Source organism: Labeo rohita, chromosome 11 (genome assembly GCF_022985175.1).
Source record: "Labeo rohita strain BAU-BD-2019 chromosome 11, IGBB_LRoh.1.0, whole genome shotgun sequence".
Taxonomy (NCBI): domain Eukaryota; kingdom Metazoa; phylum Chordata; class Actinopteri; order Cypriniformes; family Cyprinidae; genus Labeo; species Labeo rohita.
Window position 1 is genome coordinate 25,609,468 of NC_066879.1, and position 15,172 is coordinate 25,624,639.

General features: G+C 36.8%; 1 protein-coding gene across 1 annotated transcript in view; it reads right to left on the bottom strand.

Annotated features, from left to right (window-relative positions):
• The window catches only part of arhgap46a (Rho GTPase activating protein 46a), a 40,758-nt gene extending 27,295 nt beyond the window's left edge, over nucleotides 1-13,463 (bottom strand). The window contains exons 1-2 of the mRNA XM_051122565.1: nucleotides 13,171-13,463; nucleotides 1,302-1,754 (exon numbers count right to left, since the gene is read on the bottom strand). Of these exons, the coding sequence (XP_050978522.1) occupies nucleotides 1,302-1,754; nucleotides 13,171-13,184 (467 nt within the window). The 5' untranslated portion in view covers nucleotides 13,185-13,463. The remainder of the gene's footprint in view (nucleotides 1-1,301; nucleotides 1,755-13,170) is intronic.
• Between the last annotated feature and the right edge of the window lie 1,709 nt (nucleotides 13,464-15,172).

Below are 15,172 nucleotides of genomic sequence, written 5' to 3' on the forward strand. Positions count from 1 at the left end.
ACAACGAGGGCAGCAACAAAAGCTAAAGGAATATTCTTGGATCAGTACAAGTTAAGCTCACTCGAAAGCATTTGTGGTATAACGTTGATTATAACACAAATATATTTCCACTTCTGCCTATTTCACTTTTAAAAAAGCTAAAAAAAAATCAGGATTGTGGTAAGGCATTTACAGTGAATGGGACCAATTTGTAAAAGTTAAAAATCAATAATACTCCCACAATACATTAAAGCAGAACTGTTATGTTTAACAATATGTAATATAAGTCTCAGGTGTCCCCAAAATGTGTCTGAGAAGTTTCAGCTCAAAATACCCCACAGATCATTTATTATTATTTCGAAAATGTCCATTTTGAGTGCAAGCAGAAACACGTTGTTTTCGTGCCCATTTCTTTAAATGCAAACGAGCTGCTGTACCCCACCCCCTTTTCCAGAATAGGGCTGTGCACTGTTGTCACTTGCGAAATCAAGATGATGGCGTCTTGGGTTGAGACATGCAGTTTAAGGGCAGTGATATTATAAGTAACCACATCATTGGGGAAGCGAAATCTGACGCGCTCATTTTTAGTTACTGGGTTGTCCTTTTCATGTTTTCTTTGTTGGTAAATGCCCTGGGGATTCAATAATAGCACTTAAACATGGAAAAAATGAAAAATTGTATGATCTATCACCTTTAACAATACGTATTAAAGCCACAATATGTATGTTTTTGCCACTAAAGGGTACATATTCAAAACAAACAAAGAAACTAAGGCGTAGTTTGATGACTCCGTGATTGAGTGTGGAATCATGGGAGTTATTGTCTTCATCACCATAGCCGATGCAATCCGTCGGGACTTTCCAGGTGCAATACCCTCAAATTCAAGGATTTAATGTGGGGCCACAAAGTGTTGCGTAATAACATATCAGTGGACTGGAGGGAATAATATGAAATTTTTTTCCAGAAAACTTAAAATAAATTCAAGCACTTTCAAGGACCTGTATCTATGTATGTTCATTTTCAAAAACTTTCCAGGGCCTTGACATTTTTTTTTTCAGATTCACAAACTTTCAAGGATTTCAAGGACTCAGGGGAAAAATAATTTCTTTTTCTGCTTTTAAATCCTCGAAAAATTGGTATTGCTTTTTTTTGTAATCAACATTATGCCATAAGCACTACCAGTAGGTTCCTTTAATTTCAGGGAAAATCAGAGTGATATTTCAGAAATTGAAGATAATTGGTCTCTGGTTAAGGCCAGTTATTTTTGAGGAACCATAACAGCTAGACTCAAGATAACATGCGGAGAAAGCCCAGAAGCCTACCTGAGTGAGTCTTTGCTGCTGTGGATGTCTGGTTTTTGTCTGTTGTCCATTTCTTGTTGTTTAGGCTCTTTGACGACACATTCTGGCTCTTTAGTGTAGGGCTCCATGGGTGGTAGAGGGGTGCGTCTATCTTGACTCCCTGTGGACTGATGTTGCCTTTCCCTAGTACCCCCATCGGCCTTGCGTTCGGACGCAGTGCCGCGTTTCATGGCCTGGAGCTGAGACAGAGGGACAATATCTGCACCCTGAGGTCTGTGCCACACAGTCATGCGACCAGCAGAGTTGTAGTAGTAAAACCTGCCGCTCTGGGGGTCAAAAAGTTCCCACCACTGGTTGCCATCAGCCTGGCGAACGGGCACATCGGTAGGTGGGTCCCAGCCACACTCTCCCGTGGCCAGATTTACGTACATGCGCTCTTGTGAGCGAGGCTCAAGGATTTCCACCCAATCAGCGCTGAGGACAAAGAGAGAGAAAGAGTATTATTTCCATTTAAATCATTTCATTTCACTATGCAAAAAAGCTAGCAAAACACATTTATTGTCATAATATTGACCCTGATTGTTTTCCAAACAAAATATGGTAAATTGGAATTTTAGTAAATCAAATCAACTCAGTGAAATGGCACAGCTGCACTGTTGTAAATTACAGGCCGGGCTTCACGGTCAATCTCTTAAGTGTAATCTGATGGATGTGTTATCAAGGGAATTAGGCCAAAGCCACAGAGAGATGCGCCATGTGTGAGAGTGTACGCTCAGAAATGCTGGCTCAACACACACATAATCCTATCTGCAGATACAGCCGAGGAAACAAAGTTGCGAGCTGAAAAGCGTTCACATATATTCCCATACACACAGGGTATCGGGAGACAAGTCAGGTCTCCCATCTGGTAGTAGATGCGCTTGTTACGGTCTGAGCTCTCTAAAATCTTAGTGTGTCATGTGACTGCTAAAATATTTACAGATGACAGGATTGGAAAAAAGGCGGGACTAAAGAGCACCCAATTGTTTTGGAATCACACACGTAGACAATGAGGTGTGGAAAGTTTAAAAACACGTTTAACCAGACACTTGACATTACACAAAAACACAAAAAAATTGTAACTAAGCATAGTGACTAAGGAACAAGGAACAAGTCTGCAAGAAAGATTTTTTTTCACCTGTTACTACTTCCATTCCAAATAAAATTCTAAACCCAAATAAATGCAATATATTTTACAATAAGACTTAAATGTTTTGCATGTGTCTTGAACACTCAGCAGAGAAAGTGACATCTGATGGAGACCTAAACAACAACAAAAAAATTCTCTAATGCTGCTAATTTGGGTCATGTTGCCCCTCTGAGAAACCTATTATGTTTCTTTTGATCTAGTTTCCCAATGCAGAGAATCTTAAGCGTGCTAATTTAAGCCATGTGGGAGCTCAGACTATCCGTCCCAGGAGGCAGGATTGCTTCCTTAGGCCACCTAAACCAGTCAACGGCTTGCTATGACTCATTCTGAGAGAGTTGAAATACTGATATCTTACGTGGTTCAAACCTTAGTAAACTAAACAAACACTTACATACTTGAATAAAATAAGAGACGATATGAACACCCAGATGTCTAGACATGTAGACACAGCTACTGTAAATTATCCTTTGGACAAATCTTTAGCTGTTTAGCACAGTCTGATGATACTCCAGTGAGGCATGTCAACATTCGCCCAGCTTCCACTCCACAAGTGTGCTGCTTTTCTCCTGCCACGTGCCCTCTATACCACTGGTGTGCTTGTATGTTGTCATGTCCATATGTCCATTTGTTCCCTGGGCTTCAGCCCAAGCTGTGGCTCAGGATCAGAAATAGTCAGCCCACCTGTTCAAAGGTGCTTGAAATGTAACACAAAGCAATCCTACTCTCTTTATTGCTCTGGCTTTTACATGAAACTACCAAATCTGTTAACATATCAGTGCCGTCAAAAAACAAATGTAGATATATGGAAGCCAAGAGACTAAGATACAGCTGGTGCCAGGTAAGCTGAGAAATGCAAACCGAAGCAACAGACCTGACTGAGTCTCAGCAGAGACATGCTGGGACACCATCTGTCTCAAATACACCAATACTTTTATTTTACCCTCATTATCACCGTTAAATATTTGAGCCTTGCCTTGAGGGAAACAGCGAATGACCTGGGGAAAATGCAATGGGTTTGTGTTACTACATTAATCCTAAGGGTGTGTGCATGTTTGACACTTTGAATTATGGGTAAAGTTAGCAGTACTGCTGATTACGAAGAATCCTGTCCTGTAGTGTCTATTCTGCTGAAACTATTTCTCGCTACCAGATCAAGAGCTTTATGGGTGGGAGCCGTGTAATTGAAGAGCAGTTAAACTGGAGGTCTTTGTGTGCTGAACTCCACCCACCTTTTTCTCACTCATTTGCGTCGTCTCAAGAGAGGCATTTGGTTTCTGCAAAAGAATCCTCACGGCTAAATTCCTTCTCATCAAACTCAAATGTTTGGCATTATATTATCAAGAAAACAGATTTGCGTACATGTGAAAAAATAAAAAGGAAAGAATGTGAAAAGTTGCATAAGGAAGCATTAGGGCTGACTGCCAAGACCACTGTTAAAATCAAACAGGCATGTGGTGGAGAGAATATTTATTGGGTAAATATGCAAGCACATACAGTTGAAGTCAAAAGTTTACAAACACCATGCAGAATCTGCAAAAATGGTATTTTATCTTTCAATCCTTCAGGTTGTACAAATTCTTTGGTTTTCAGCACTTTTGTGTATTTGAACTCTTTCCAACAATGACTATGATTTTGAGATCCATCTTTTCACACTGAGGACAACTGAGGGACTCATATGCAACTATTACAGAAGGTTCAAATGCTCACTGATGCTTCAGAAGGAAAAAACAATGTATTAAGAGCCAGGGGTGTAAACTTTTGAACAGAATGAAGATGTGTACATTTTTCTTATTTTGCCTAAATATCATACTTTTTTTTATTTAGTACTGCCCTTCAGAAGCTACAGAAGATACTCACATGTTTCCCAGAGGACAAAATAAGTTAAATTTACCCTGATCTTCAAATTCCAAAAGTTTTCACCCCCTGGCTCTGAAGCATCAGTGAGAACTTTTAAACGGGGTCATTTTTATAAATTCAACTATTATTTTCTTTTGTGGACTATGTAAACATATTTTATGTGACATATCTTCTTCAGGTCAGTACTAAATAAAAAATAACATGCATTTTGTATGATCCCTCTTATTTTGGTAAAATACTTAACTTTTTGTAGATTCTGCAAGGTCTATGTAAACTTTTGACTTCAACAGTATGTAAGAGTTGAATATTTGACATGAATAGAGGAAAAAAAACGTAGTTTGATATTTTTTTTACTTTATTGAAAAACCTTGCAACAAATAAGTAGGCATCCTGTTACCTTCCTGTCTGTAATAAATGTATGAAGTTAAAAATATTAATTCTTAACTCTTAAAGCTATTCTCTACCAGTAGTTATTCCTGTGCAAAAGACATATATGTCCATGTAAATAAAGTAACACCACCAAAAACAGACCGCATATGAGAGAAAGTGATGCTAAGGCTGTTTCATCCTCTGTTTAACCCTAGTTCTTTATGCTGAAATATTTACTCATACATAAAACAATGAAATTATTTTTCAAATTCCTGAAGTCTACAAATCTGAACCATTGTTTAAAAATAGCTGTAAAATGGCTCGTCTCCAAGCACTGAAAAACAGCGACATAATGGACTAAATCCATTGTTCCAAAATGAGGCCAAATGCCGTTTTTATTCAGTGCTTTTTTTAGGAGCGCAATTTTGAAATTCCACCTTAGGTGTTTCTGATTTAGACTACCCGAGACCACTCAGAAAGTATGGGAAAATGCAACAAATTTAACAACGATTCTCTGTGCCAAAGTCATAAAGTTAAACGCCAGGCCAAACAATAACATACTATTCTGAGTTTGACACTTGACAAGCATAGGCCATGCCAAGCCAAAGTGTTTAAAAAAGAACCTGCCTTTAACTTAGACACCTTATTAGACCTCTAGCTAGCTTAAAATGCTAAACACAGCCACTTTATCTCTAAATAAACTGTTCCTGTGAAGGATTATTTATCAAAAAAAAAACGTTGAAAGGGGGCTGAGGTGATGTAATGCAATTCAGTATGGTGGAATGACATGCAGACTGTGTGACAGGTGGAGTTACCTAACTACATGAGCTTAGGTGTGGCAAAATTTTATGTATTCTTTATTTGATCTTATCTTATCAACTGTTTTAACTTTAAATCAGTGCTTGCCTCTCTGAAACTATTTCAAACATATGGCCTGCAACTTATTTAACTTGCATATTTGTTGCATTTGAGTACAGAAAACATGCTGTGTCACTCTCAAACACAAATGCACAAAGTGTCAGCTGAGCACACACATAAGCAAACAATAGGAGTAGCTTCACAAACAGAACACACATGGAAAGACACTGCCCTGCCCCGAAATAGAGAAGAGCGTGTACACGCTTATTCAAATAAAAAACAAACTGCTGCACCTGTCAGAGGAATTCTGTGGTTCTGTGAAGTGAGGTAACTCGCTCCCCGTGATACTAGGGAAAGTTGGACGTACAAACTGTACTCATACACATTTGAATGATAGTAGATGGATGAAAACAGACGGATACTATTCTTCTATCCCTTCCTTGTTACATGCAAATGCTTCATTTATCCCATGCTACTGACCACAATGTTTAGTTTCTAGGCTGTGTGGTTGATATACAGTAGTGATTGAAGGTGCAGGCTGGTTAAGCTCATCTTAAAGAGCGGACTAGGCCTCCATCAGCAGAGGTCATGATACAGCTGTTCCTGTCTGTTTCACTTTTATTCTGCCTGGCTGTACAGACCTATACTGGCTTCATTTATCTTTGGGGGTAACTTGTGAAGACTGATATAGCTGGCCGTGTGTTAACAGACTAGTTACAGGAATGGTTCTGATACATGGCTGAAAGCGAGAAAAATCATACAGAACAGGACAGGCTAAGTTGGCTGTGTTGAGTCTTCTACACAAAAACAAACATGAGAGGGAAAACTAATCACTTAGTTTTCTACACAGTCCCAGCTGAGGAATAAAGGTGTTGTCTAGCGAAATGATCTGACATTAATACTATACTTTTTAAACCACAAATGCTTGTCTTGCACTTACGTAATTGTGTTGGAAAGGTCACGCGTGGTTTGTTATTCATCTGCGCACTCTGGTTCAAAAAAGAGGGTAGGGCAAAAAACTCCCATCTCATTTTCTCCTCCAACTTCAAAATCATCCAAAATTGTTCTTTTAGATTTTTTTGCAAAGGATTTTTGACTTTCTTTGCAGATTCACTTTGTAAACACTAGGGCGGATACTTCTGCCTACATCATGCGTGAACTTTTCAACATGACAACAGACGAGCATTTGTAGTTCAACCCATTGGTTCCCTTTGAAATCCTGGAATGTTTTCCTCAAAAACTTTAATTTCTTTTCAATTAAAGAAAGAAAGACATGAACATCTTGGATGACATGGGGGTGAGTAAAGTATAAGGAAATGTTTATTCTGGAAGTGAACCAATTCTTTAAGTCCTGTCAATTTTAAAATAAGGAATACTATGTATTTACATGACATATTTAAAGTTTTATTTAATTCCAAATATTTTGATTTCTTAAAACTGTCTGCTCATTGTCAGAATGGACTTCAATCGTCAAGTACACAATGCAGCTAAACACAGATGTCACTCCAGTTGGTTATTTACATAAGTGATAATTGCATTACAAAATTGTATTTTGAATTCTTAAACTGCAAAATTCAGGTAGTTACAACCAAACTTTTATCACATCTGCAGAGTGTGCACAGATCAGAACCAAACAACTAGTTTGTGATGTAGTGATGTCACACTCTTTTGAACGCTGATAGCTTGTCAAGAGGTGTGGTGTTATAAAACCACAGATGCAGGTATGACTCATCTACACTTCTTGTTTATTAAGAAGAGATGCCAAAACACTCCTTTAATTATGCAAAAATAATTTTCCTACTTGTGTTGCAACACAAACATGTTTAACGGTGACATTTATTGACATTGGTGACAATTATTTTTTTATTGCTAGTAGTCAAAAAAAATGGACGGACAGTTTACCGAAAAAGAAAATTGTCATTTATTACTCACCCTCATGTCGTTCCAAACCTGTAAGACCTTTGTTCATCTTCAGAACACAAATTAAGATATTTCTAATAAAACCCAAGAGGTTTCTGACCCTGCATAAGACAGCAATGCACCTCAACTGTTCAAGGCCCAGAAAGGTAATTTGTGTTCTGAAGATGAACAAAGGTCTTAGGGGTTTGGAACGATATGAGGCTGAGTAATTAATGACAGAATTTTCATTTTTGTGTGAACTATCACTTTAAGATATTTTTATTTAAAAACTTTTTTATGCAGTGTAAATGTAGAAATCATATGGCTAATGTCTCTTCCCTTTTCCAAGATGATGATAGCTAAAGCAGATAGTACTCAAGTGTTGTGGTTTAACGAAGGAGGGAATTAAACTGTCTAGCCAAATTGTAGTCAGTTTGTCAGTATCATATGCATGACAATACGTGAGAATTCCACCCATTACTAATGGATAATGGCCACATGACAATGTAGAGCATTGTTAGCTCAACCATCAGCCTCTATTCATTTGGAACAACCCCCTTTACAATTAAAGCTCTCACGGCACTGGTGGCCAATCAGAATGCGAGTCATGCCTTAGCGGGGGTGTGTGTGGCTTTGGGGTAAGGATAAGGGGTCTAAGATGCTGAACTACAACCCCCTTTCCGGGAATTCTTTCTATATAAAGCAAAGAAAAGTGACCTCATTGGGATGATGCACTGCCTGTATATGCTATATGGCTGCTGCTGATCTACTTCCTGTCTCAGTGGACAGTACTACCGGAAACGTCTAACTCAAGGCGGGAAGTCTGTAACTCCCAAACAGCAACTGTGTTAGCAAAACAATAAAACCTCTTTCTAGAGGGGGCAAATCTGACAAGCCCGCCATTTGCAGGCATGCACACACATAACACCAACGGCCCTATTCAGGACAAACGAGCACATTGACAGCAACAGTGAGACGTGAATGGACATGTGTGATGGGGTAAGACACACTGAACTTTGCAGCGTAGATGTAGAAGTCACTTGTCTACTACCAGCTGTCAATGTCAGTATACTTCTTTCGAATGAGCATCTCATTCTGAAATACAGAGACAACTGTAAAGATTCAGTAAGATAAAAAGAGATTAACTGTTCCCTGAGCTGACATTCCTGCTGTACGTGATGAGTTTATCATAACGTGTCCGTTAAGTGTCATATGGGCAACAAGTTAAACTCTACCAACTATTTGGAGTGTTTAAAAGTATCAAATTCATCGCATCAGATTTCCCCTCAGTGTCAATGGTCATGCTGGGTGACTGGGTGGGCGGAGGGTCAAAGGTCACCTAACCACCTCAAAGGACAATGTTGTCAAAGCGAGCTCCTAGGAGATGGGAACGGGAGTCCCGAATGCCCAACTGATTGAGTTGTTAATGTTTGCTGTAGGGACAAGATTAAAAAAAATGCTTTCTGCCTAAAGGCCTAAAGTTTTGCAGAGGATAAGCACATTAATGGTTTGAATTGTCAAGGTGGAGTCAACAGCTGCATTTTAAGTGCCCCATCCTGAGCAAACACAGGAGATACACTACCAGTCAACATTTTTGGAACAGTAACATTTTAATGTTTTTTAAAGAAGTCTCTTCTGTTCACCAAGCCTTCATTTATTTGATTCAAAATACAGCAAAAGCAGTAAAACTGTGACATATTTCTACTATTTAAAATAACTGCTTTCTATTTAAATATATATTTTAAAACGTAATTTATTCCTGTGATCAAAGCTAAATTTTTAGCATCATTACTCCAGTCTTCAGTGTCACATGATCCTTTAGAAATCATTTAATATGCTGATTTGCTCTTCAAGAAACTTTTTTTAATATTATTATCAATATTTAAAACATCAGAGTGCATCAGGATTCTTTGATAAATAGAAAGATTCAAAGATCAGCATTTATTTAGAATGATTTCTGAAGGATCATGTGACTGGTAATGATGCTAAAAAATCAGCTTTGTAATCACAGGAATAAATGACATTTTAAAATATATTCAAATAGTCATTTTTTTAAATAATAATAATATTTCATAATTTTACTGATTTTGCTGTGCTTTGGATCAAATAAATGCAGGCTTGGAGAGCAGAATAGACTTTTTTAAAAACATTAAAAACCTTACTGTTAAAAAACTTTTGTCTGGTAGTGTATACGAAAGCTAATAATCAACAAAGCAATTCAAATAACACTAATATAATAATAAAAGTGTTTCAAAAGACTGTGATTAAACAATGCATCAAATAATCTCCAACTGTTGTTTGTTGGCCCATTAATGTTGGCAGCATGTAAAGCAGGCAACGTGCAAATGGGTGGCTTTGAAATAAATAATGAAAAAGTCCCACATTAAAATCCACCATTTGTTCAGAACAGTTTTTGACCATTTTGACCTGTAAGCTGAATCTGTATATTTCTCTTCTGATTCAGACAAGTTAATTTTTATGCTATACCTGCACCTAATTTTAAATATGGATACTTTCTTACACAAATGCATCAATTCACTTCAGAAGGCCATTATTAACCCCCGGAGCCATGTGTAGTACTTTTTATGATAGATGGATGCACTTTATTTTGCTTCAAAATCTCAACACCCATTCACTGCCATTATAAACCTGGGAATAGCCAGGACATTTTTTAATATAACTCCGATTGTATTCATCTGAAAGAAGAAAGACGTATACACCTAGTATGGCTTGAAGGTGAGTAAATCATGGAGCAATTTTAATTTTTGGATGAACTATCCCTTTAAGGTGACTTAAATCTGGTTGGAAATCATTTTTGTGCACATCCTTTCAAAATCGCACTTTTAAAAGTTGTTGCCAGACGTCAAAAACAAACTGTGACATAGATGACAGCTGAAATTCACTGTATTGTTTTAAAAAACACAAAACTATTTGTGACGCATTGATTCACAGTATAAAATCAACACAAAAGAACAGCATCTGACTATATCAGACTAAAAAAACAAACAAAACTGGAACAGAAAAGCAACTCATTGGCCCTCAGGCAAAGCGCTGGAGACGGGCCACTGGGCGCTTTTCACATTGTGCTCAAAGGTCTTGTTAAAACACTGGTGCTAAACTGCTGTCACAATGCTACGTCCTCCCTTTGTCTGCACACTATTGTGTACCAGACATGCAAACAGGGGAAAAACATCCTATTGTGAGATCCCATTCTGGATCAAAGATAAACCTCAGCTTGTCAAAACATACATTTACACACTTACTAGCTGGAACAGACCACAAAAGTGTCCATTAACGCTTATCAACAGTCTCTAAGCATATTAAGAGTTCCTTCAGAGAAGTGCAAAACTACAACACCGTCTGAAGCATTTTAAACAAGCTTGAAACTTAAGCCGTACAGAGACAATGTCATGCCCCTGTTCAGCTTCTGAACGAGGAACAGAGAGCCATCAATTCTACGGCTGATCAAAGCTCGGTAGTGTGTTACATCAAACAGTTGAAGTCTTTCAACCACCTCTTTTCATCTATTTACACTTCAGCGTCTGTGTCATAATCAAGCTCAGGGTGGAAAAAGAGGTTAGACTATATTTTAATTTAATGAATTTAATTAATTTGTACATCTGTAACCCTGCACTAAACAGATGCTCTGTGTTTTTCTTGACAGTGCAGCACCAGCAAACGCAACATGTGTCCCCAGCTCACATTATGTGACTTCAGTGCTTCTAACCACAGTAAAGGTTTTGTGGGATATCAAAGAGGTTTCTGGCGGTTTCCTGTAACCATCAACCGATATTAAGCAGCTTTGAATATAACAACTGTGAATTAGACCAGATTCAATATCTCATACAACACTGATGTTTGAGTACTGGGACAAAATGTGCCACAAAATGGAAAAAAAGTACACTACCAGTCAAAAGTTTTTGAACAGTAAGAATTTTAATGTTTTCTTTGAAGAAGTCTCTTCTGCTCACCAAGCGTGCATTTATTTGATTTAAAGTACAGCAAAAACAGTAAAATTCTGAAATATTTTTACTACTTAAAATAAGTTTTTTTATTTGAACATATTTTAAAATGTAATTTATTCCTGTGATTTCAAAGCTGAATTTTTAGCATCATTACTCCAGTTAAATGATCATTCAGAAATCATTCTAATATTCTTATTTGCTCCTCAGTAACAACATTTATTATTATCATCATGTTGAAAACAGCCGAGTAGAATTTTTTTCAGGTTTCTTTGATGAATGGAAAGTTTAGAAGAACAGCATTTATTTTGTAATATTATAAATGTCTTTATCATCACTTTTGATTTAAAGCAATCTTGCTAAATAAAAGTATTAATTTCTATAATTTCTTTCCCCTAAAACATATACTGACTCCAATCTTTTGAATGGTATAGCGTATAATGTTACAAAAGCTTTTTATTTCAGATAAATGCTGATCTTTGGATCTATCTATTCATCAAAGTGTCCTGAAAATAATGCACTCAGCTGTTTTAAATATTGATCATAATAATACAAAAAAAGTTTCTTGAACAGCAAATCAGCATATTAGAAAGATTTCTGAAGGATCTTGTGACACGTAAGACTGGAGTAATGATTTCATAATATTACAGCTTTCGCTGTATTTTGGATCAAATAAATGCAGGCTTGTTCAGCAAAATAGACTTCTTTCTACGTCTCACAATGTGCATTTGTCAGCACAATCAGATGATCAAAAACAATGAACCACGTTGCCATACATATTTATCATAAATACTGACAAATCCTGCACTCCACTGTATGAGTGAATTGCGCATACATATACCTTCATAAAATAAAAAATAAAGAAAAATGTCTTCATAAAGTGTAAATATCATAGCTGTGACAAAAATATCATTCTATTTAATAAAAACATGATAAATGTCACCAAACTCAAACCACAGGACACTCTAAAAATTAGGAAAATTATCAAACAATCCCTTTTTTTGTATGATGATGTGTAAAAAAAGTTGTAATTGTAACAGAAAAATATACATAAACACAATTACTTAACTTACTTAGCTCACAATTACTTACAAACTTTGTTTTAAATCTCACCAGAGTCTGTGTGGTGTTACTCAAAGCAAGTTAAGTATGAAGACTGTCTTTGATATTGCTTTGATTTTATTTATTTAAATATCTGACATGTTGACCAAAGTGCACAGTTGTGTTTAAATCAACTGATTAAATCAAAAACGGAAATGTTGCTATTTTAAAAACTAATGGCAGGTAAAGCTGTGAAACCTGTTTTGCTAAATGACTCAAGATGAGCACTGTAGTTTATCTTTTCATGTATCAGGTCAGATCAGTCTGAGATAACATTAAGAGGAATACTACTCGGCGGATTCCTGAGTCAATAAAAATAAAATCAAACACATATAGTCCAAACAGTTGACCTCCAGAAATGATGCTGAATCGACAGCAGCAAACTGACCAAAATATCACATAGGACTGAACCCTCTTGAATCGTGAAGTCGTGGGAAAATCATCATTTCATTCACACAATCTTCACATTTTCCTTCATACTAACTTATCGTCGACTTCTATAGCAAATTAAGTTGTATTTGTAGTTTCCTGTTAAGTAATAATTAATTTACAGAGCTAAAACTCGTTGAGCGGCTAACGTAACGTTGAAGAGACACCGCGCTAACCCCTCGTGTCAAAACTTGCTTAATTGTAAGAAAAAAAGATTTAAACTTACCTTGTCCCGGCCATTCTCCTCACATTGTACGGATAAACCACAAAAAGTATAAAAGGGCCGAGTAAAGACGGTAAAACTTTATCCTCTAGGTCTGTCGGACGTCCTGTGCGAGGGCTTCGTGATGTGTTCAGAGTCCTGAATGCTCGCGCCTGTGCTGCTTCGTGCGCGTGAGCTGGATGGCTGGGGGTGTCTCGTGGGCACCTCTCTCTCTCTCTTTCTCTCTCTCTCCACCCCCTACACACAGATACAGCCACTTGCTAGACACTTAGTAAACGTGGCGCCCAAAAAGTTTAGTAAAACAAACTACATGCTTTGGACAGTTTAGGTTTTGTATTATACTACACGACAGGTGCAACTTCAGGTGGAGTTGGATTCGTATGTTTGATTGCCTGAAGGGATTTATATCGGATTATTCAAAAAGCGCCATCTGCTGGCGAACAAGGCAACATGTTGTATGAAGTTCACTTCCAAAATGAAAATGTCCTGATTTACTCACTCCATGTCATCCAAGATGTTCATGACTTTCTTGGTCCAAATTGCAGTTTCAGTGCAGCTTCAAAGGGCTCTACACGATCCCATCTGAGGAATAAGGGTCTTATCTAATGAAACGATCAGATATTTTCTAAGAAAAACACAAATGTATACACTTTTTAACCACAAATGCTCATCTTGCACTAGCTCAACCTCACGCATTACAAATCACCTACACGTAAACGTACCGAACAATGTTTACAAAGCAAACGTGCAAAAAAAGTCAAAGGCCCTTTACAAAAAAAGGTAAAAATCTCGCAAGTCTGAGAAATAAAGTCACAATTCTGACTTTTTTATCAGAAAATCTCGCAGTTGTGACTTTTTCTTAGAATTGCGAGTTTATGTCTCACAATTCTGTCTTTACAACACGCAATTGCGAGCTATTAAGAATTGTGAGAATTCCCCCCTCAAAATTTGACTTTATAGCTCGCAATTGTAAGTTTATGCAAGTTTAAAAAAGTCGGAATTCTACTCGCAATTCTAAGAACATCTCAGTCTTTTTTCTCCTCAAAAGTCAGAATTACAAGAAGAAATGGCAATTCTGACTTTTTTCTGTGAGATATAAAGTCGCATTTGTGAGAAAAAAGTCTAGTTTTTATCTCAGTTCTGTCTTTATACAGTATATCGCAGTTGTGAGGTTATATCAACAATTCTGAGAAATAAATTCATAAATGCCATTTTTCTAGTAATTTTGACTTAATTTCTTGCAATTGTGAACTTATATCATGTAGTTCTGAGAAAAAAGGACAGAATTCTGAGTTTATCTCGCAATTCTGACTTTATAACTCACAATTGCTAGTTAATATCACAATTCTGACAAAAAAGCCAGATTTGCTGATTTTCCTCATAAGTCTGACTTTGTTTCCTGCAATTATAAGTTTATATCATACTAATACTGAGAAAAAGGTCAGAATTGTGAGTTTATCTCGCAGTTCTGACTTAATAACTCGCAATTGTGAGTTTTTAATCATACAATTCTAAGAAATAAAGTCAGAATTGCTATTTTTTCTCAATTCTGACTTTATAACTTGCAATTGCGACTTTATATCACACAATTCTGAGAAATAAAGTCAGAATTGCCATTTTGTCTCAATTCTGACTTTATAACTTGCAATTGCTACTTTATATCACACAGTTCTGAGAAATAAAGTCAGAATTACCATTTTTTTTCTCAATTCTGACTTTATAACTTGCAGTTGCAAGTTTATATCACACAGTTTTGCCTTTATAACTCGCAATTGCAAGTTTATACCACACAATTCTGAGAAATAAAGTCAGAACTGTAATTTTTTCTCACAATTCTGACTTTATAACTAGCAGTTGCGACTTTATATCACAGCTCTGAGAAATAAAGTCAGAACTGCCATTTTTTCTCACAACTCTGACTTTATAACTAGCAATTGCGACTTTATATCACAGTTCTGAGAAATAAAGTCAGAATTGCCATTTTGTCTCAATTCTGACTGTATAA